General features: G+C 38.0%; 2 protein-coding genes across 10 annotated transcripts in view; both read right to left on the bottom strand.

Annotated features, from left to right (window-relative positions):
* BAZ1A (bromodomain adjacent to zinc finger domain 1A) overlaps nt 1-4,076 on the bottom strand; it is a 52,914-nt gene extending 48,838 nt beyond the window's left edge. For 2 of the 5 annotated variants that reach the window (XM_081332143.1, XM_081332146.1), the window contains exon 1: nt 2,933-3,213. In XM_081332143.1, the coding sequence (XP_081188269.1) occupies nt 2,933-3,045 (113 nt within the window). In that variant the 5' untranslated portion in view covers nt 3,046-3,213. Of the gene's footprint in view, nt 1-2,932; nt 3,214-3,827 lie in introns of those variants that run through there. The other 3 variants (XM_081332144.1, XM_081332145.1, XM_081332147.1) reach the window with 3 other exon arrangements.
* Nucleotides 4,077-9,436: 5,360 nt separating this feature from the next.
* LOC308660187 (uncharacterized protein) lies at nt 9,437-22,703 on the bottom strand. Of its 5 annotated transcripts, none has more exons than XM_081314422.1 (9): nt 22,573-22,703; nt 21,097-21,218; nt 20,533-20,717; nt 19,464-19,602; nt 17,431-17,552; nt 16,053-16,163; nt 12,404-12,510; nt 10,934-11,024; nt 9,437-10,121 (listed from the first exon to the last, which is right to left on the bottom strand). In XM_081314422.1, the coding sequence occupies exons 3-9, from the start codon at nt 20,572-20,574 to the stop codon at nt 10,008-10,010; spliced, it is 726 nt and encodes a 241-aa protein (XP_081170548.1). In that variant the 5' UTR covers nt 20,575-20,717; nt 21,097-21,218; nt 22,573-22,703; the 3' UTR covers nt 9,437-10,007. The 5 variants fall into 5 exon arrangements, with proteins under 5 accessions (XP_081170548.1, XP_081170547.1, XP_081170545.1 ...); XM_081314421.1 differs by having other exon boundaries at nt 22,470-22,582; XM_081314420.1 differs by lacking the exon at nt 20,533-20,717 and adding an exon at nt 10,291-10,335 and having other exon boundaries at nt 10,002-10,121; nt 22,470-22,576.
* Between the last annotated feature and the right edge of the window lie 500 nt (nt 22,704-23,203).

Raw genomic sequence — 23,203 nt, 5'->3', positions numbered from 1 at the left:
AATGTGAATGATTCAACAGAGAGTAGAAATTTAGCATGTTGCAGTAATGCAGAATAGGGACAAATTTGCCCAAAGGGGAAAAAAACTGCTAGGATAAGACACACTTAGGAATAATGATATCATTTGCACAGAGACCATATTACTATTATGCAGCCAATCAAGAGTTATTAAGGAACAATCTGGATTTATTAATTTCTTAGAACAGATTATTCTGATAATTCTAAATTTAAAAGCAGTTGAATAGAATATATTTGTGTTAATAAGTATACTATTAAACCATTAGTCTACCTAATATTATATGGAAAACTTAAATTAAAAGAAAACCCTGAGAAACATTCATATTAGCTATTTCATTTAGCCAGGTTTTTACAAAATACATGTTGGTATTACTTATCCATGTTTAAATCTTAAAGGCAACTTTCTTCCCATTAACTAAACCTTTTTATAAACAAGAAAAATGAAGCCTTATGTTCTGCAGCTACTTCATCAAGCTTCATTTCTTATAAAGTTCACATGGCAAAATTTATTTATTTATTAAACGTGTATGCAGCTGAACTCAGTAACACAACTCTGGGTAGGACAAGTTTAAGCAAGCAATGTTTACAAAATAACTGAATCCTTCGTAATCTATCTACAGATGTTCTTTTTAATATATATTTAGTCGCAAACAGATTCAGATGAATCCTAAAGGAATTTTTTTGATAGCATATCTAAATGGATGAACAACATTGCTAATTACATACTCTGCTCCGAGTCCTATGGCAAATCTGCAGAAAAATAGTCTACCAATACTTTATTAATGTTGAAGAAAAAGCATGGATATCTATTACACATGAAACAGCAGACACTGAACAAGTTCTGGGGGTCCTTTTCTTTTAATAGCGACACAGCCAGCCAAGTCTCCAATGCAAACAAAAAAATTTTAATTACCACTGAAGTTCTTTTCCCAAAAAGCAAATGCATTCTAATTTCATTAGTTATAAATTATATTGTTTCATTTAACATATAAACATAAGCCAGTACACTATTTATAAAACTTGCTAATATATAGATGACTTAAGTGCAGAGAGATTATTTCACAAGCCTTATATGGGGAAAATGCTTTAAAAAATGCTTTTAAAGAGCCTTGGTGGAGCAGTGGGCTAATGCCTCCTTAAGTAACACCAGCTGCCTGCAATTAGTGCAGGTTCGCATCCCACCAGGCTCAAGGTTGACTCAGCCTTCCATCCTTCCGAGGTAGGTAAAATGAGGACCCAGATTGTTGGGGGCAATTAAGCTGACTTTGTAATAATGCCGCTTAGGGGGTGTGTGAAAGCCCTAATAAGCAGGCATATACATAGAATGAAGGCTACTGCTAAGCTTGTAAGCCGCCCTGAGTCTTCGGAGAAGGGCGGGATATAAATGGAATTAAAATAAATAAAATAAATAAAAACAATATTTAATAATTCAGAATAATTTTCTGAAATTCTGTCCCCCAATAATTTTAGATTTTGGTCATTTTATGGCAATGCTTTATGGTTACCAATGAAAACTGCGGGTTCTTTTGTTACCATTTACATTATCCTTAATGAAAGACATAAAATAACAGCACCTTGAAATTCAAGGGACATGCTCAGTATTTGTCATATTTATATCTTTAGCTTAAAATTAACTTTTCACTCTCAAAATGACTTCTCAAAGTATTTTAAATACTGAAATACTAATCTAACAAGCTTGATTTTTAGAAAATGAGGCAATACATTATGCGTTAGCCCGAGGTCAATAAAATGAAAACCTTTTTTTTAAATATTTAGAATAAATATTATAAAATTATTACAAATTACACCTACTTTTAACATCTACTATTGAAAAACAGTATTAAGCTATTTAGATTTTCCTAAAGTATTCACTGAAGTGTGTCAGATATTGTAAATTCTTAAGGGGGAAAAAATGGCTTGTAACAACTATCTTGTCAAAACAGGTGCTAACTCCAGTTCCAAGGAGCAAATAATCATGGCAACTTGCCAAAAATATCTAATGCAACAAAGGGGGTGGTAATTCTTTAAAGATGGGTACTTGGCATATGAGTTGGGGTGTGGGTTTTTCGGGGTTTTTTTATTTTTATTTTTTAATCAAATAAAAATAAGGATAAAAATGAGGTCACTAAGGTGCGCCATTAAAGACCACAAAGATTCATTTACGGGCCGGAGACAGCTGTACGTTTGTTTTTCGGACAGCCAGCTGGTGGGAAAACAATACTCAATGAGGCGGTTACGAGCAGCCCCTCACGACCCAAATCCGGCCTTACATCGCCGGCTGCTGGCCGTTGCTTCTCTCTCTCTCTCTCTCTCCCCGCGCCCAAGTTCAGTCAAGTTTGTTGTGTTACTTCCACAAACAGGAGCAAAAGCACAAATGCGCGCGCGCGCGCCCAGAGATACACCAAGGCCTAGTGCAAGTCGCGCCAACACGCAACGGGGGTTCAGGATCCCCACAAAAGCCAGGGTCGGGCCAGTGAAGTAACAAACTTTCCGTCTTCCCGCTCGTCCTGAGGAGGAAGGGTAGCGAGGGGTGGGGAGCTAAAGCAGCGTTTCCCAACCTTAGGAACTTGAAGATGCGTGGACTTCAACTCCCAGAATTCCCCAGCCAGCATAGCTGGCTGGGGAATTCTGGGAGTTGAAGTCCACGCATCTTCAAGTTCCTAAGGTTGGAAAACGCTGAGCTAAAGGACGGGTCAGTTAGAGGCGCGAGGTCCTCCTGCCCAAAGAGCCCTCCCCTTTCCCCTCTCGCCCGGGGAAGACAGGAGCTCAAGGGGTTTCCCCGCTTCTTCACAGGGGATTCCCTCCTCCGGCCGGGTGTCAGCCATTTGCAGGCGCGCTTCTCGTTCAAACCAGCCCGCCACAGCCCGTTTGCGGGAGGAAGGGGGGGGAGGAAGGGGTGGTGGGTTGTCTCTTACTCGTAGTCCCTGAAGATCTCGTTGGTGACCCTGCAGTGGAAGACGTGTTCGTCGGGCCGGAGGTCAGCCGGAGGTTTCTCCCTCACGAAGGGCTTTCGGTGTAGAAGCGGCATCCCCCGGCTCCTGTTTCTAGAAAGAGGCGAGAGGAAGGCGGTAAAAGAAAAGCCAAGAGCCCGAGCGGCGGCGGCTGCGGCGGTCGTTGCTGGAGAGTCGCGGACGGGTTCTTTTGTGAGCGTTTTGACACGCTGCTGGCTTGCTGGGTCTGAGCGAGTTCTGTGGTGCGTGCGCGCGTCTGGGGGAGAGCCAGAGCGGATCCTTCCTTTCCTCCCCCGCTTCCCCTCCCCTGCGCCGCCTCACAATGGGGCCATGACGCCGAACAGGCGGCGGCTCCCTCCTCCTCCTCCTCCTCCTCCTCGTTCTCACAACGTGCTCTTTCGACCTGGGGATTCCCCCACCCCAAAGCAACGCCGGCCGTCTAAGGCTGTGTGTCTGTGTGTGTGTGTGTGTGTGTGTGTGTGGGGAGGGGGGGGGTTTGTCCGCTTCCTAATCTGCGCACCCTGGGCCAAGCACCTCTTTCCCCTCCCAACCCCCGCGAAGCCGCCCGGGAAGAGGTCTTTGGTCGTTTGTCGCCTTTCCTGCCCGGCTCATTTGAGAACTTGCCCCCTCCTCCCTTTTGCTGTTGAATGGGGGATCCCCTCCAGGTGAGAGGTGGTTTGGCGAGCTTTCCTCCTGTCAGGACGCGAAGAGGGAGAGCCCTTTGGCAGACTCCCCCCCGGTCGGTCTGTTGGAGCAGATTGATCTTCCGGGGACAGATGTGCCACCTTCTACTACCTGATTAGTAATATGATTGTCCCCCCCACCACCACCACTATGATTGATAATTAATGATGCTCACCCCTTTTCTCTCTCTCTCTCTCTCTCTATTTCTCGATCCTTTTACTGTTTCTTTTCCGGCTCCACGGAAGTTTTTGATCTACTTAAGCTCTCAACGAGGAAGAGCAGCAGGGAGGAGCTTTCGACTTCTTTCTCCTATATTATTATTGGCCGATCACCGCCTTTCCAGCCTGTGACACACAGGAAGACAGAGAGCTACATTATTAATTAATAAGATGAAGTGCTCATCCTCCATTTTTAAATTAACAGCCCAAAAGATCCGGGCCACGCGTTGAGGCTTTTTAAGAGGCCTAACTTAATATACGCAATTCATTAACCTTAAGACCCAAGAATCAGGTTGGCTTGTTAGTTTTGTGGCAAAATATATTTGGATGCTTAAAATGGTACATGTTTCTTTTCTTTTAAAATCAATACATTTTTGTTTTAAAAAAGTTAACAATAGGACTAAGTCCCTAATCTGCTGAATCACTATCCTTAATCATGTAGGACTTTCTCAATTTTATATTCATTGGGTAACACATTGCACTAACCTTGATGATGTGGGTTGCTAGTCTTGGTTCAACATCTTATATAAATATATCCAAGTGGTCTGTTCACTAAGCAAACCATGTCTCAGTGGAAAGTTACATCAGGCTTAATGATGACTAAATTCACACTCATTATTTTATAGCAATATTTTAATATGTCAATTAGAACAGCCACACTCTCCAAAGTCACTCTCCCCCATTCCTGGTTATCTATTAACTTTTTAATATTCTTGGTATTTATTTCTAATACTTATGTAGAAAGAGCTAACAGGTGAAGAATAACAAAGATATCTTTGATGTATGTTTAATCAAAATACTATCAAAAATTAAAACTGAGCCACTTCTAATAATATTATACAAAGGACAGCTGTTTTAAAACCATTGATATTTTTATATATTTTTTCTGCAAGATATGTGCTATAATTATATATAACCTGTCTTCTAAACTCACATATTCTAAATAATACTAACATAGGTACCTAAAACTATTTTATCATCTTATGTGACTGTTACCTATGTCTCTTAATTTAAGACATTCTGGCTACTATTCTAAGCATTTTTACTAGCTACTAAATCCTGTATTGTTGAATTTGCGATTAAGCCTCTAGATCTCATCCAATAAATGAGAAAGTTTGTTTAAAATTATTTCATTATTTTATTTAAATTATTTAGCTTTTTCCAGGTAGAATTTTTTGGGGAAATTGGTTTCTTCATAAACTTTATTTTTATTTATCATTAAATATGAATTTGAAAAATACATAAATAGAATTTATTATTGTGCTGCTACTGATAGGCATTATTATTCCCAAAGTAGCATTTGTATCCCAATCATTTTTTCACTATTTGCAAAAATTATTCTTTACTGCTAGGTTCTAGAACTCAGTACTTTTATTGATGTAAAAAATAAGGTAAGTTCCACAATGAGGTTTATAAAAAGACTGGTCATTAAGCTATGACAGAAACACTAGAAATAAAAACCTGTTTAAGAACATAGGAACAAATGAAAGCTACTGTATCTTTGCAACTTGGAATAATAGCATTGCCTATTATAGAATGTTTCCTTTAGCAATTTAAAACTAAAAATTAATTAGTTAATGAATTAGCACTCTGCATCACCATAAAAAGAGCAGCCATTTCAGTGGGTTTTAAAGTAAATGAGCTGTTAGTCAAAAGTTACAATCATAGACTTTTGGGTCTTGATTTATTACTGTATTTTGTTAAATGTATTCATCAGTTGAGTACACCCCGTTTGATTTGATCTTATTTGAGATAGTAGTAATAATTCATTGTTTAGCTTGATACCTACAAATATACTCCAATCCATAGGTATGAGGAAGATGGATTTTAGAATTGTGCAATCTTCTTTGTTTTTCCATTGTGGTTCTGTAAGTAGTTCTATTGAGATCCTGGTCTGTCTTCCTAAAAATGTTGTGAGATTACAATGTTGTCTTTCAGTTCCTTAAGGGAGGGATGAAATATAAATAAGGAGATAAAATAAGAAAATATATAACTATATTTTTGTTATAAAACAGTATTTTATTTTTTCTGAAATAATCTAATTTCCTACTTCAGATAACACTACGACAAAGTGTTTTCTGGCATAGAGTTAGATGAGCAAAGAGATTTTTTTGGGAAAAGTAATTCAGGGTATAAATACAATAAGAAAAGTGGATTATAGTATGGAAACTACCTCTGCCTGGTAAGTAACTGACACTGTTGCATTCAGTATCCATATTTTTACACCTCATAGTTAACATTAGTTCAGTTTGGATCTGAGCATTATGAGATCTCCCATGGACTTGTTAAAAAAAATTTTCTTGGCTAAGGAAATACTTTCTATGGTGGTTTCTACCAACATACTACGGGCAATTTACACATATTGTCTGTATATTTCAGGAGCATTCTAAGAGAGTTAGGATGCATTGTTCATTGGTGTGACATCTTTTAGTCTTTACTGGCATATCTTATGAATTAAAAATGTGATTTCTAATTTCCAAAACTTATTTATGCTTATGCATTGGAAGGGAAGATGGAGGCTTCTCTTAATTACTGTTCTACTATTTGAAAAACTTATTACTGTTTCACAGAATACCAGCATTCTGAAGAATATAGTGTGAAATTTTTTTTCATACCAGGTATGACAGGATTACATAAATGTCTTCAGCTGAGAATTGCACTTGGCCTAAAAGGGAATTTGGGGAAGATACACTTCAAAAATAGGTAACAGTAGAGCAAAATCTCGATTGTATGAGCTCCTCATTAGGTAACGAAATTTTATCCAAAAGATTGGAGAGCCAATTCAGAGATGCTTCAATTTGATTTCTGTTGTTACCAGGAGGATGAACCTGATGACTTCAATAAGTCTTCCACCTTTCTTATTTTTGGCCTTATTTTGCTTGACAATGGAAAACTAGAAACAGGACACAAATGTAATAGCACCTTTGTGATAACATCCCCCTGACAGATATATCTTAGTAAAGGTAAAGGTTCCCCCGCACATGCGTGCTAGTCGTTTCCGACTCTAGGGGCCGGTGCTCATGTCCGTTTCAAAGCCAAAGAGCCAGCGCTTGTCCGAGGACGTCTCCGTGGTCATGTGGCCGGCATGACTAGACGCCAAAGGCGCACGGAACGCTGTTACCTTCCCACCGTAGTGGTCCCTATTTTTCTACTTGCATTTTTACGTGCTTTCGAACTGCTAGGTTGGCAGAAGCTGGGATGAGTAAAAGGCGCTCACTCTGTTACGCGGCACTCAGGATTCGACCCGCCAAACTGCCGACCTTCTGATCGACAAGCTCAGCGTCGTAACCCACTGAGCCACCACGTCCCTAGAGATATATCTTGCTAAGCCATAATTGATTTGCTTGATTTGGGCTTATGTGTTGTTGATCCCTGCCTTTAGGGTGGCAAACCATGGATTATGACAATTAGGTAAACCAGCCAGTTTAATTAATTTGATTTAACAATGGTTAAATCAAAGTGTGAATGTGTCAATGATATATTTTGATTGCTTTATTCTCCATGGATTTGTCACTATGAATTGATATCTTTGTATTAATAGTTAAACTAAAGGACAATTGTCTTTCCACCCCTGGTTTGCCAATAAAGTACAATATTTATTGGTGGATATTCCACAAATGATTAGTACCTGCTTTAATGGAGGCTTGGGTTTACTCAGAAACAAGTTAATTGAGACAAAAAATCAACAAAGGTTAGGGCTACCTTTATAAATTAACCAGTTACTGAATGCCATCTAGTGGTAACTCTAATAAGTTTATAAATAGCTCTTGAAGCACAGTACATGTCAGTACAACCTATTAAATAAAACTATACAGTATTTGGGATGAGTTTTGTTTTATGCAATGGATAATAAAAATATGGACTGTTGGTTTCATTTATCAATACATTTGTCATTTCTTAAAGAATGTATATTACAAAAGACGAATAAAAACCTATCCTGATAATACAACAGTCATTGGTCTCATTCAAGATGGTGATGAGTCTGCATGTAGACAGGAGGTTGAACAACTGGCCTTGTGGTGCAGCCAGAACAATCTGGAGCTGAACACACTTAAAACTGTAGAGATGAGAGTGGATTTTAGGAGGAGCTGTCCTCTTCTTACCATATTAGACAATGCAGTATCAACAGTAGACTCCTGCAAGTTTGGGGTTCTATATCCCAGGATTTGAAATGGACACCTAACATTAGACCCATTATTAAAAAGGCACAACAAGGAATGTTCTTCCTTCATCAACTCAGAAAGTTCAGACTGCCCCAGGAGCTGCTGATACAGTTCTCCAGAGCTCATAGCTGGTTCAACTTTAGTCAAGCCAAACTGGAGGGACAATTGTAACCTTCCGGATTTAGAAGAATTTATTTACCTACCTACTTACTTATTTTCTGTGCTGACCATCTCAAGGAATGACGGGGCAAGTTACAATTCAGTTATTATTGGCAATGGACATCCAGTGTGGTCTAGTGGTTAGACTAGACTTGAAATCAGGAGACTATGAGTTCAAGTCCTGCTTTGAGCACGAAAGTCATCTGGATGACTTGAAACTAGTCAGTCAACCCATAATGTGACAAGCTGGTAAGTTAATCCCTGTCATAACTAATTGCTCACGTTTGGCTGATCCAAAAATAAACAGGCCCTGAACTTGCAGGAAAATGCTAGGAAGAAAATCTATTGAAAATATATACTTGCATTTAAAATCATATTTTATGACAAAGTCACTGAGCAATGTTTCAATAATTTTCTATGTGATGATAGTGAAAATAGAAGCCCTGCTTGATTATAGATTTGCTAATAAATTTAGATAACATTCTTAGCATCAGGATTTTCTACCAAATGGTTTGCTAAATTCCCTTTAAATCTGAATTTACACCAGCTTTGCTTAATTTACCAAATTCACTTAACTGCAGTGATTTGCTCAACAATGGCAAAAAGATAATAAAATTGCAAGTGAGTCACTTAATAGCCACCTTGCTTAGCAGTGGAAATTCTGGTCCCAATTGTGGTTGTAAGTTGGGACTATTTCTGTTCAAGAAGAGCTTGCCTTTTTCTTCCAGTCTGGATTTCAAGTAAACTGCTAGTAGAAAAGCCGTAGAAACTATTTCTGACTAGCAACGTGTTTTTTTCTGGTAGGCTAGGGAAAGAAATGTATTAAGAGAGAATATTTGTAGCTCAGGGTAGAAATGAGGGGTCTTTGATGCTCTCTGAACTTGATTGTTTTCTTGCATACATTTCGTTACCCAAACTAGGTAACATCATCAGTGCTACCTCTCCTCAAACAAAGTATCTTCTATCCAGTTTGAGCCAGCATTTGATTAAAGGAGCAAAAGATGCTACAACTGTTTTTCAGGCTTCTGCAGTATCAGTAATAATACAGAAGAAACCCAATCACTAAATTGGCAATCGGATAGTGGAGATGGGAAATAATGGCACTCAGGAGATTACAGGACAATTTGTTCTACTCTATATGACTGAGTGATTTAAAAGAAAATTGAAATGAGAATAAGTGAGCTGGATTACTTCTGTGGGTTTTTTTCAGAAAAAATAACCAAATAATTACTGCTTTATTAATTTTCTATGGATAGTATTTATTATTTTCTTTCCCATGCAGGGCACATTGTATTGCACATAAACGGATTCCTCTTAGCCCCTCTTCCCTCTTTCTAAGAAGAGGACATATACACAGTGCCATCAAGATAATTTAAGTAACCACCAATAATTTGCAGTTTTAAAGTAATGTCATCTCTTCTTGCAAGTTAAGAAATTAATCAAAGAGGCACGCCGTACAGAAAACATGTATCTCATGTAGCCATGAAATAAGTCCTGGAACAATTGTATGAGCTATGTACCACATGTTTAAGTGCCAAGAAAAAATATAAACGAAACTAGTCCAGAGAAGGAACAATATGTTGTAAATTATGGCAAATGCATTTCCAGTTCTTTAACTAGCAACCCTCGCTAGAAATAAAAGAGATTCTTTTTTTTAATGGCTTCATGTTTATTTAACCAAAAATGCATCTTTGATTTTCCATATTATTTTCAAAGGCAGATCTTGACACATAAAGTTCAGCAAACTGCAACACTGTATCTTTCTTTAAAATGTTATTTGAAAAGCACTGGATGCAAATGTACATATTTTGTATGCTATAGAATTCTGTACAGGTAAATTTGTTCAAGTGCTTCTCTATCAGCATCTTCTAAGAATTCATCATATTGCACTGGTACTGCTTCTACCCACTGGCTGAGCTGAATGTCCACCTGAAAAGAAATTAAAACAATTCACTACAACACATAAAATAATATACATCTCAGAACTGCTGAAGGTAGGTAAGCAAAGTAACATCTAATAACATCTAAAAATAATATCAAAAAATGAGAACATTTTTAACATCTGATTTTTTGTGAAATGAGACTAGGCAATACCTACATAGCAGACGTAAATATATTTCTATATCTTACAGTGATGCTGTTTCTGTATAGGTAAATCAAAAGGAAGGAGAAGAAAATACAAGTGAGATTTCCCATAACATTTAGAAACATATTCTAATCATACAGAATAATATTTTTTAAAATGATGTTTCAGCTTTCTGGGATGACTTAAGTTTCAGGAGGAAGATTTTAGAAAGTTTTAGAAATGTGCTTTTCCCAATCCTGATAAAATATTTTTTTGATTTTCCTACCAATTAAAGCTTGAGATTTATGGAGAGTGGAAAAAGATTGCTCTTTTCATTTTTCTCCCTCCTGAAATTGTTTAGTGCAGGGGTGTCAAACTGCCGGCCCGTGGGTCAGATGCGTCATAGCGAAACCGGCAATGGCAAAAAACTTGCGATACATCGTGACACATCACGTGACGTTGCAAGTTTGACACCCTGGTTTAGTGAATTGCAAACATGTGAAAGATTAAATCAAATGGCACAATCACAAAGCCATCTTCCATGATCTATTTCCTAAGTTCATTATAATGTAGTCACCTCCAAGAGATTTAGCAACTATAATAAATCCATGATTTACCTAAAACACCCACCAAGGAAAATCTTGCCATGTAAATAGTTTGAAAAATAGCTCTTTACCTGAAGCTCTGAGAGAGACTTTTCAAGGTTTGGGACAGTCACTAATAGAGACCCTGGCTTTCTTATATTTTGACTTATGTTTGTCCATGCTCTAGGAGTAAAACAAAGTAAATTTATTAGAAAAGCAGCTCCTCCAAAATTTCTATTATATGAAACACTAAGATGCCACCCAAGAGTTGATCTATGAGGGAGCTGGGTAGCTTCTAAATGTTTCGATGATTCTGCTTGAGCTACATAAAAAAGAAAAGACCTATACAGGCTGAGTAATATAGGAAAAGTAACTTGGCCTGCTAGAATATCATACTGAGAACAATAGGATCAAGTTGAGCTCGTACTGGATTCTATTTTCTTACAAATCTACAGATTTACTTTATAATACGAAATTATGACAAGCACTTTGTGGTGATAAAGAAAGGGGGATCTTTCTGATTGGTAAAGATATAGGATTCTATCCTACTGTGTCATTCCACTTACGGGCAGCATTTGATATCAAATTCTTCTTTCTCCATATACAGATACGTTTTGCAGGAATGGGGGATCTTTGGTGGCACTCCATCAGCTCTGGGAGTGACAACAGAGCAAGCAGATGCAGCTCGTGTAATGTTAGATATGGCACATTATTTTGCAGAATATTTGGAATAACCTTTAAAGGTTTTATTCAGAACTATGATTTCATAGTGCAAAGTGGGTGACAATGGGAGAAGTCACAATTCTTGTAAGCTATAGTCTTATCTGATCACTAACTTAGCATTTAGTAGGAATATGAAAAACTGGAACAAAAACTCAGAGGAAAAACTGTGTTTTTCTCTTGATATATGTGACAGCCTGGAAAAAGTATAAGAAAAACAAAATAATTTTCTTTTATATTTTCACATTTCTCATTTGACTATAACATTTTGAAGAATCTAGTTTTAATCATTTTTTAAAAAAAATCACACATTTCTCATTTTCTTCTTTTCTGTTTGGTATCTTTTAAAAGATTTATTTTTGTATATTAAAACAAATAAAATAAATCAAGCACATTGAACCAAAAGGTAACCTTACACAAATTACACTACAACCAACCACAGCATGAAAATCATGTTTCCTATTGTTGAGGTCCATCAAGTATGAGAATGGTTTCAAAATGTACTTAAAATGGCAAGCTGATTTTAGACAGATTTTCATTTTGCCCAAACTAGTCACTTGGTAGGGAGATGGGTGGCATAGAAATTTAATAAATAATAAATAAAATAATTGGATTTGGCACAAGTGTATCTGATTTTAGCCTTAGCAAGAGGGAAATGATATTTTTATTTAGCTGTCTTTATTTTGAATGTTTTTACATCCCAATAAAGCACAAAGAAAGATAAATCAGTTTTCACAATTTATATTTTTATATATTGGCTTTTAAAGAACTATAACATGAATAGTTGGTTGGGTGTTAAGTATTTCTAGTTTCTAGAGATTTCCAGAACAAAGAAAACTTACCTAGCCTGTTCCGATCTGTCAAGGAAATATTCAAAGACATTATTCATTACAACAATGTCTGCATTTTGAAGAAGTGAAGCTTGAGTACAAATATCTGCATTAATCACCTAAAGGGAAATGATTTTACAGAGGTTTAAATGAAAAACCATGTAATAATATTTAAGATCGTTTAAAAAACGTGTAGATCAAGGAAAACCATCTAGTTCTGACCCTTTAGTCTTGCATCATTACATGTGACTCATCTCTTGATCAATCCATTAGAAAATAATTGTTCCAATATCGCAGGTTGCCATTAATCTTATTATTGTATTATAAAGAAATTAAAAATTATGTAGTAAGCAAGCCGTGAGAAACACAGTGCCATAAGTAGGAAATAGAACTGAAGGTGAACAGAGAAATGAAGTCTGCTTGTTGGAGTCTCCCTGTTTTTTTAACTTAGGAATGTTTTGTCATTAAGGGAAATGTTAAGACACAGATAAGAGGAAGGGTCTGTATATACACACACACCCAGTGTCTCTCAGTTGGCCTGTGCTTAGTAGTCTGTGGGTTGAAGTGATGAGGGAACTTCCTGTCTCCTCCTTAAGTAGCTGAACTAAGCCTGTACTCTGCATCTAAAATAATCAGATTATGAACACTGCTTAAAATGGAACCTACTGCTATTTCATTACTTGGCATTCCTTCTAGTACAATGCATATACCACAAAGCACTTCAAGAGTACAATACAATGACTTGCTGAGCTTGGATCTCCAGCACTGTCTCAACCCAACATATTCTCTTAACGGTGGATGGTCAAATATTGTGCTCATTAAGGAAGACTGTACGATTAAAGTTATTGCAAAATATCAAAATCTGTACTTCTATATTCATATGAGATAGTATCAAATTGTAGATAAGAATTTAGGTAGGAATCAGAAATTTCTCATTTTGGCCATGAATATTAAGGAAGTTGTTCATTCTTGACTTCAATTTCGCCTCAATTCCACAGCTGTAACACTGATGTAAGAATGTACAATAATGTGGAAACTTGCTTCCTTACAGAATTACAGAATGATAATAAGCTAATACATGGGAAGTGTCATTCATTCATTGGCATCCTTCAGTCTCAAGAGACTATGATATCGTGCTCTCGAAAGAGGTCCCAAAGCAGCATCTGGTGTGGCTAAAAAGGCCAATTCGAGATTGGCAGTCCCTTCCACACTGAGGGCAGATGCAATCTGTCCCCTATCCAGCCCACAGGTTTTGCTGGTTCCAGGACTGCCTTTGCCTCAGCCTGCCGCACATGTGTCTCTTCGAATTGGAGGCCATGCTGCGTCTTTAGCCTCCAGGCTGAACGATCAGAGGTCAAGGTTTCCCAGCTGTTAATGTCCATTCCCAAGGCCTTTAGATCCCTCTTGCAGCTATCCTTATATCGCAGCTCTGGTCTCTCTCTGAAGCGCTTTCCCTGCACTAGTTCTCCATAGAGAAGATCTTTCGGAATCCGATCATCAGCCATTCTCACGACATGCCCAAGCCAGCATAGACATCACTGTTTCAATAGTGTATAGATGCTAGAGATTCCAGCACGTTCCAGGACTGCGCTATTTGGAACTTTGTCAGGCCAGGTGATGCCAAAAATACATCGGAGACAGTGCATATGGAAGGTATTCAGCTTTCTCTCCTGCCGTGCATAAAGGGTCCAAGACTCACTACAGTACAAGAGTATGCTCAAGACGCAGGCTCTATAGGCCTGGATCTTTGTATGTTCTGTCAGCTTCTTATTAAGCCATACTCTCTTTGTAAGTCTGGAAAATGTGGTGGCCGCTTTACCAATACGTTTATTCAGCTCAGTATCTAAAGAGAGAGTGTCAGAGATAGTTGAGCCGAGGTACACAAAGTCATGGACGACCTCCAGTTCTTGTGCAGAGATTGTAACGCAGGGAGGTGAATCCACGTCGTCACCCATGACTTGTGTTTTTTTCAGGCTGATTGTTAGTCCAAAGTCTTGGCAGGCCTTGCTAAAGCAGTCCATAAGTTGTTGACGGTCTTCGGCACAGTGAGCAGTAATGGCAACATCGTCAGCGAAGAGGAAATCCCGTAGGCATTTCAGCTGGACTTTAGACTTTGCTCTCAATTTAGAGAGATTAAAGAGTTTTCCATCTGATCTGGTCCGGAGATAAATACCCTCTGTTACAGTTTCAAAAGCGTGTTTCAGCATGACAGCAAAAAAGATACCGAATAAATTTGGCGCAAGCACGTAGCCCTGCTTCACTCCACTTCGAATGTCAAAGGAATCTGATGTTAAGCCATCAAAAACTACAGTGCCCTTCATTTCCTCATGAAAGGACCTGATGATGTTAAGGAGCTGAGATGGACATCCAATCTTGGGGAGAATTTTATAAAGGCTGTCCCTACTAACCAAGTCAAAAGCCTTCGTAAGATCTATGAAGGCTACGAAAAGTGGCTGTCTTTGTTCCCTGCATTTTTCCTGCAACCGTCTAAGGGAAAATACCATGTCAGTAGTGGACCTGTTGGCTCGGAATCCACACTGTGATTCTGGGTAGACTCTGCAAGCACCTGGAGCTTCTTCAGTACGATACGGGCAAGCAGCTTCCCTACAACACTGAGAAGAGAGATGCCACGATACTTGTTACAGTCACCCCTGTCGCCTTTGTTCTTATACAGTGTGATGATATTTGCATTCTTCATGTCCTGTGGCACTCCACCTTCCCTCCAAGCAAGACAGAAGATTTCATGCAGTTCGGTATGGATGTTCTCTTTGCAGCACTTCAGAATTTCAGCAGGGATGTTATCTTTCCTGGGTGCCTTGCCAGAGGCAAGTTGGTTCACTGTCAAGCTCCTCCAAGACAGGCAGGCACTCAATATTATTTAATGCTTCTTCAGTTATCCCATTTTCTCTGGAATGTAACTCAGAGTAATGCTGCACCCAGCGTGCCATCTGCTGTGCTCCGTCCTGGATAACCTTGCCTGTAGCAGACTTCAGAGGGGCAGATTTCTTCTGTGTTGGACCTAAGGCCTGCTTGATGCCATCATACATCCCCTTGATGTTGCCTGTGTCAGCTGCTATCTGGATCCGAGAACAAAGCTGCAGCCAATAGTCGTTAGCACATCTCCTGGCGGTCTGTTTGACTTTGCTACGAGCAGCTAGCAGAACCTGTAGGTTGCGCTCACTGGAACAGGCTTTATATGCAATTAGAGCTCTCCTCTTTTCCTCGATGGCCGTCAGCTCCTCCGAATGGGCTTCAAACCAATCTGCTGTCTTTCTGATCTCTTTACCAAATACTGACAAGGCGGTGTTATAAACAGCGTTCTTGAAATATTCCCATTGTTCAGATGCATTTGCTTCAGCTGGGCCTGGGAGAGTTTCCTTGAGTGCTTGTGCAAATTCCTCCATGGGAAGTGTAACACATGTGAATTAGAAAAATGCTGGATGTTTTCTTTACTGTACAGGAAATGTCCTTACAAAAACTTAGGTAGACAAAAGATTTGGACTGCTACAAGATTTCTTCAACATTAAACCTATAAAAACTTTATTATTTCTTTTCACAGTAGAAAATAATTATATACAAATGAAACTCAGCTGACTTTCAGTCATATGCTAACTTGCATCCCTTCTATACATAAACCAAGCAATTAAATGGGTTGTTTTACCTTTATTCTGTCATCAAGTTGATATTTTGAAATGATAGCTTCCTGCAACTGGCAAAAGTCTCCATTCATTTCAACTCCGTAGATTTTGGATGCTGAACTATAATAGTAGGCCTATAAATAAAAAGTAGAAAAAATGTTAAGATGTTTCTAAACTGGATTGGAATACAGAGTTGAACCGTAGTATGCATCTGAATTTGCCTTCAAAATGTGTACAGACCCTATTACAGATGACTATACTAAATACATGCTCACATGGCACCCCAGGAAATGCTTAATTTTGGGGGAACAAAAGCAATATCAAGCTTTTGAATGCTTTGTTGGAGCCAGACCTTAAAAAGAAGATACATTCTGGACAGACCAATTGGTTTAACTGAATTGACTTTACAATTTAAATAAAAGTAATTAGGCACTATTAATATTATTCATGCATTTAGTAATTTTATATTTCTGTCTCAATAAAAACTACATATTTTTCAAAATAATTTTCAGCAGAATTAAGCATAACCACTGGGAGTCCAGTGGCATGTAAATTTTATAAACTGTTATTAAAATGTTGGGACTCCAAGGAATAGCAGGGGTCTATGCTAGGCTGGAAAACTGAGGTGGCGGGGGAGGGGGGGTGGAGAGGAAACATCACAGAAGGCTGCAACTACAAGCTACTTCTCTGTAGCTTCTGGGAAGACTGCATTAACGTATTTACAAAGTGAAGAGAAATCAAACTCAGCTTGAAAAAGACTTAGTTTTAAACTGGCTTCTTCAAATAAAACCTGGCAAGTTGCCATAGCTATATAGAATTCTACATTCTGATTAAAATATCAATTTTAAAAATAAATATTTTTTTGCATCTGTCTTCCAGGTTATAACTTCTGAACAATGTAAACAATAATTATACTATTTTGGGATAAATGTTGTGAAGGCTGATTCTGCATCTACTTGCTAAAATTAGTTTCTTAAGCCAAGAGCAGGTATATCACCATTGCACAAAGGATTAGTTAATTCTAAAAGCATGTAAAGGATAATGCCAGCATCCTTCCTTTTCAAGGTTAGAGCTTGATGGCTACAGCCTGTTATTTCTGAGGCTATTCATGTCTTTAATTATACTGTGACCATAATATGCTGGTTCCTGTAATAAAGGATATATGCCCCAATTTTTGCATTCTAAAAGTTATATTCAAATTGAATAATGTCAATAATCAAATGTCAAAATAATAAAATATGTAAGAAACCCAGCAAATCAATAGCAAATTCAGGTCCAAAAAATAACCAACCAGAAACTTGCTTAAATAACATTATACAGCACAGTAACTACCAGCAGAAGGAGAGAGAGAAAAACAACAACAACAACACACTGTCAATCAATTTCTGGTGCAGCTTTTACCCCAAACAGGACTGCTCCAAGCCTGGAGCCCACGTCAACCAGAACCTTCCCTGTCAGGTCAGGCAGTACTTTCTGGTACAGGAACTTCAGTTCCATGAGGGAAAAGGAATGAGAAATGAATTCTGGGAAACAACAATAAAACAAAGCACATTGCAGCCATGGTTAGCATTCGGCATGAAATACAAGATTATGAGAACTTGGATTAAAACAAAACTTTCTGAAGAAACTTCTCATTTTCAATTTGGGGCAGTGATAAAAATATTGCCAAGCCTATTTTGATATTAAACATTTCTGCTGTGATTTTAAAAAAGCAATGGCTCCATATGACCTTCTGAGGTGGATTTGCCATATCTAGTATCTGGCTCTGTTTAGCATCTACCAGCCTCATATATACAGTTGAAAACTGAACAGAATCTATATGCATTTAAATGGAATACATTATGAATGTGGTTCTTTGAGAAGCTAGAATCTTGCAAAGACAGCATTTTCATCTGTGCTTATTCTGTTTGGGGGACTATCATGCTGATGGCAAAGCCTGGATTCTATTTTTTTTCCTCCTTGCATTGTATTAAGTGAGCATAACAACAAAATTTAGCATGCTGACTTTGAAACATATTCCAGATTGCAAAGGTGTTTATGTCTAACCACTCTGAAAACTAATTAATCTGTCATTTGGACATTTGAAAATAGATTATCATCATCACAATTCCTTGATTCATAATCATCCTGAAAAAAGATATCTGAAAATAATTTGGGAAAGGTTTTTCGGATCTCAAATAAGCACTATATTTTTCTGCTGTTTATGAAAGCAGTTTTTTTTCCATTCAAAACCTTAAAAAGTTGCATCAGATTTAGAGAGTTGTCTCCTTAGGTAAAAGGTAAAGGTTCCCCCGCACATGCGTGCTAGTCGTTTCCGACTCTAGGGGCTGAAGAGCCAGCGCTTGTCCGAGGACGTCTCCGTGGTCATGTGGCCGGCATGACTAGACACCAAAGGTGCACGGAACACTGTTACCTTCCCACCGTAGTGGTCCCTATTTTTCTACTTGCATTTTTACGTGCTTTCAAAGTGCTAGGTTGGCAGAAGCTGGGACGAGTAACAGGCGCTCACTCTGCTACGCGGCACTCGTGATTCGACCCGCCAAACTGCCAACCTTCTGATCGACAAGCTCAGCGTCCTAACCCACTGAGCCACCGCGTCCTTAAAGCGGATGCAATTTCTTTTCAGGCTTATGTGAAAGCCTGAAGAAAGATGTTCTGTTTTAATAAAAGTGGAGACTTTTGCCCAAGCTGAATTCAAGTCAGATCCAAAACAGTTCTTCTAAATAATTTTCAAAGTGCTTATGATTTTAATATATACTCTATTACATAATATTTGAATGTGAAATACTTTGAACTGATAAGACTTTTATTTAAATCTGAAATATAAAAATATATGAATATAATACTAATGGTTTCTGAAGTTTTTATTTTTTTTAATTTTGGTGCTGGTACTGACAATTTGCAAGTATTAAAACAGTAATGCTCAAGCAAAAGGTTATGCAGTACATATATAAAGGTTTCTGAATGTATAACTTCACATCCTATAAATGTGCAGATGTCTTTATTAGATTTTATCCCAAATTTATTACTCTAAAAGTAATCCAAGGCAGTAACCCAAAAATAAAAAATAACGTAATCTGTGGATCAAATAAGATTAATTTTCAAAGCCAAACCAATTAGGCACTTTGCAAACTGTAAATGTACTAGAGGAATTGTTTTGCTTTTAATTTATTTTAGCTATTTTTATACACATTTCTGAACTCAAATTTAGCTGGTCTGTGAAGGTGGAATAAAAATGGTTAAACAGAATCTCACTGAGAATCTAATATTCTTTGGGAATGCCCACATTTCAGAGTAGCAAGCATGCATATTAATATTTATATTATATAGGTACCCACAAACTCCAGCCCAAAATGATCAACCTGATGTACAGCAGAGGAATACACAGGTCAGTGCTGTAGTTCGGTAAAAAAGTACAATTCATAACTGATTACCTAATGGTGCTGTCTGATGAGAGCCACATGCTAGACAATAATTTCTGCTCATCTTTCCTTCTTCACATAAAGAGTCAATACAATCATCATCATAAAGGAAAGCATCAACATGAATGGTAGGGACTGTCTGTTCATGAAGCTAAAGAAAAAAAATCACACTTGATATATATTTGTGACATTTTCTCTCACAGCTTATATGCCATTGATAATCATCATACATTTCACATTATAAAAATTATAATCCATCATATCTGAATGACTCTAGTAGTTCACAATCATAAATGCACAGAGATGAAATGGAAAAATTAAGCACCATAAAGGTACAAAAGAATACCATAAAATCAAATTAAAAAGATCTACTCTAATACTTGGGAATTTTTCATAGGTAAAGAGATATTTCATCCTGTGGCTTACATGGATCATCACAGTTGTGCATAGAGCCATAGCTTTTCTTCCAGTTCAAAATAGCTCCTGATAACCTTAAAGCAGACGTGTCAAACTCGCGACGTCACGTGACATCGCGCAACGTATCGGGACATTTTGCCATTGCCGGCAATGGGGTGGGTGCAACTTCTGCATGACTCGTCCAGCCTGCGGGCCGGCAGTTTGACACCCCTGCCTTAAAGGATGAACATTTCTAAGAGCCGATTCTGAAGCGGAAAAGATACCTGATAGCTATCAGTCCTCTCTTCGTGAAAAAGTGAATCCTCCTCCCTTTTATATCAAAAGAATCCAAGAAACAGAATTTCCCACACTAATTTGCCTGTGGTGTTTTCAATTGACAGCAAACTACTACTTATTCATCATACCAATGAGAGATTTGTTGATGGAAATTAACAGCTTCCAATCCAGTTTTCTATAAGAAAATTCAGACACTTCTATACAAGCAAAGTAAAAAAATATCACATATTCATCTATAGGAAACAACAGTCTATTTTCCACTTTAGTAGAATCCAGATGTTCACCAGATTTAGCCATATAATGCTGATTCAGTGGGCAGACAAGGGCTAGCAAAGAATGTTCTTGCTTGAACAAAAGAAAAAGATGCTGCTCCTAACTGTTCATGTACCTTGAGGCAGCAGACTAACTTCAAGGGGAGGATGTGGGACATAGCTTTCTCCTCCAAGACCTTCTTGCTGCATCCCAATATCACCCCAATTGAGAAGACTGCTTTACATTAGCTAATGGTGAGACTATCCCTGGAATAAAGGCAATCAGCTGAGCATTCCATTATGTATTGGAATACGTCCAAATCTACGGAGACATACAGTATACATTCTAACACCTTATTCTAAAATTGAACAATACAATTGAACCAATATAGTATCTAATTACAAGCAACACATTGATACTTCTATTTTACCAATGAAGAACACGGAACTTTAAAGATAAGGCCAATCAAAAGACTGTTTTACATTTTAATTTAAAAATAATCTTGGTATAATTATAATGAATAACTCGTAGAGATATTGCTGCACAAATGTCTACTTTAAGACTTAATCTATGTTCTGCCTTGTGTTGGAATACATCAACAAAAAGGCCAACAAAGCCATAAGTGTTGATGGCTTTATAGAAAACTCTATTTAAAAACCACTTGTCAATGTTTATGGGAAGGTTGAATAGCAAAACCTACTTTTTGAAGTGCATTATGCTCTGAATTGAGCACTGCTCCAACAGGCAAACGATGTTGAATATCTTCAGCAATACTTCTGAGAATGGTATCATCATTGTTGCATGTAAATTCATCAAAGTCATCTGCAAAAAACAGGGAAATCAGATTTTGCAATGATCATGTGAAACTCAAGGCAATAGCCTTATTTAACACGGCTGCTGAATGCATGGATTCCAAGAAATGCAGATTCTACAAACATTCATCAAAAGAAAATTAATAGAACTAGCTGTACTATCAGTAAACAGGCATGAAGTCAGTGGTTATCCATCAAGAATGCAAGGCCTTAAAGAATAAACTGGGGGCAATGCAGCATCCCTGAAAACAAACAGGGGAAGACTCAGTAATGGACTGGAATGACAATTGAGCCAAAACAGGACAGTCTCAGTTTTATCCATATTCAGCATTAGGCAGTAAAAGGGTATTTAAGAGGAAATGTTGATAAAATGTTTTTTTTTACAGCTGATCATGCTTTGCCAATAAGGATCAGAAAAGACTGGTAGACTTGTCAGCATAATGATGATGCTGGAAATGTTGATAAGGAATCTAGAGCATCCCACAGAACAACAAAAACAAAATAGTGTCCAAGATTGATCCTTAAGAGACACCATTCCTGGGATAAAAATCCATTACACAATATTGCAAAATAAAAAATAGAAAACATTCAAACCATTCAAATTCACTACCAACAATGCCCCCAAATGGTAATCTAGCGAATGTTCAGTGATGTCCAAAGACTGTAACATAAGCAATTGTCTTAATACATTTTTAATTTAATTTTATTTTTTTTGCTGGGAGATATAGCAAAGGCCATACGGAGAGAACAAATTTTATACCAAGCAACCAGGTGCAAAGTGAAGCCAGTGGGACACGTGTGTCCTATTAGTCTTAAAGGCAACCCATCATAATGCCTGTATCAAACGGAATTTCAGAGGCAGCACACCTTTCATGTATTCTTACTGGAGAGCAATATAGGATGCCATATCTTTCTTCTGGATTTCCCAGTCACTGAGGAATACAATACAATACAATAATTGGACCAAATGACCAATTAATCTGATTCAGCATGTTTGGTGTGATAAACTAAACCCGGATTCCACATGCAGTTTCCCCAAGTCAACAGTCCCATAACAGAGTCAATAAAAGTCACGATAAAAAGGGGCAGATAAGTGAAGTATAAAACAAACAAACGCTCCGTGTATACAACACAGCGAAAAAATGGGGGAGAAAAATGGAAAGGCGCATCCTAGAAAAGAGTACACGTAACTGGCTGGCGACCCCACGTTATACTATCTCAAGTGTTGGAGATACGAGGTCTAAGAAGAAACTGGGCTTACTAGATGTTCTCAGCCAGTGTAGCAGGCGAGGAAGCTCCCCCGCGCGCACACCTTTTATCACGCTCAACACCGCTTGACGAGCCTCCGGGAAATCCATCCTTACCTGATTGAAAGTACCGCGCAAGCGCGCCTCGATTATCTTTCTTACTACGCCTATCAGAAGAATTCTGGGAGTTGAAGTCCACGAGTCATAAAAGAGCCGAGGTTGCCTACCCCTGGCCCTAGATAAGTCAGTTAAAACGTCACCACCCGACCTCCCGGCCTTGAACGCATGCGCAAAAGTAGTTGCTATTATTTTCCCTGCACCGGGTATTATGAATACGATGAATCTTCCCGGGACTTCCTGGTATTTCTCCTCTTTTGTTTTAAAGATGGTGACAGTATAGTAGGCGCGTTTCAAGAACTGCGTCCACACATTGTTTTGTGTGGTGATGAATAATTATGTTGTTTTTGAATACAGCAATAATTCCGAACGATGTTGATTTTATCATTTGTTTTACCCACGGTGAAATTTGTCTCTGGCAAAAAAAAAGAAGAAGTCAAACTTAGCAAGTTGAATGTTGGCTTTAAATTGTGCTAAAAGACTAAAAAAGATTTATCACTAGGAATCTGGGCCAGAACATAGTTTGGCAGAAGTTTATGAAATTTAGACAGAAATTGGCCCCTTGAGTTCAAAAGTCCTTACTCCTTTCCTCGTTATGTTATTTTCTGAACCTCAGCTGCTTTAAGATAGG

This window comes from Vipera berus (genome assembly GCF_964194415.1).
Source record: "Vipera berus genome assembly, chromosome: 1".
Taxonomy (NCBI): domain Eukaryota; kingdom Metazoa; phylum Chordata; class Lepidosauria; order Squamata; family Viperidae; genus Vipera; species Vipera berus.
Note: the sequence above shows the minus strand (reverse complement) of the source record. Positions and strands in the feature narration are given on the sequence as shown.

What these genes read in the sequence shown, in the direction of transcription:
- LOC308660187 (XM_081314418.1), bottom strand. Translation starts at nt 22,566, where the DNA reads ATGGATTTCCCGGAGGCTCGTCAAGCGGTGTTGAGCGTGATAAAAGGT. An exon ending in TCATCAGACAGCACCATTAG is followed by an intron (nt 17,553 to 19,463) that starts GTAATCAGTTAT and finishes GTTGTTTCCCAG; the next exon opens with AATTCATTTCTCATTCCTTT. An exon ending in TTGGAGCAGTCCTGTTTGGG is followed by an intron (nt 16,164 to 17,430) that starts GTAAAAGCTGCA and finishes TTTTATTTATAG; the next exon opens with GCCTACTATTATAGTTCAGC.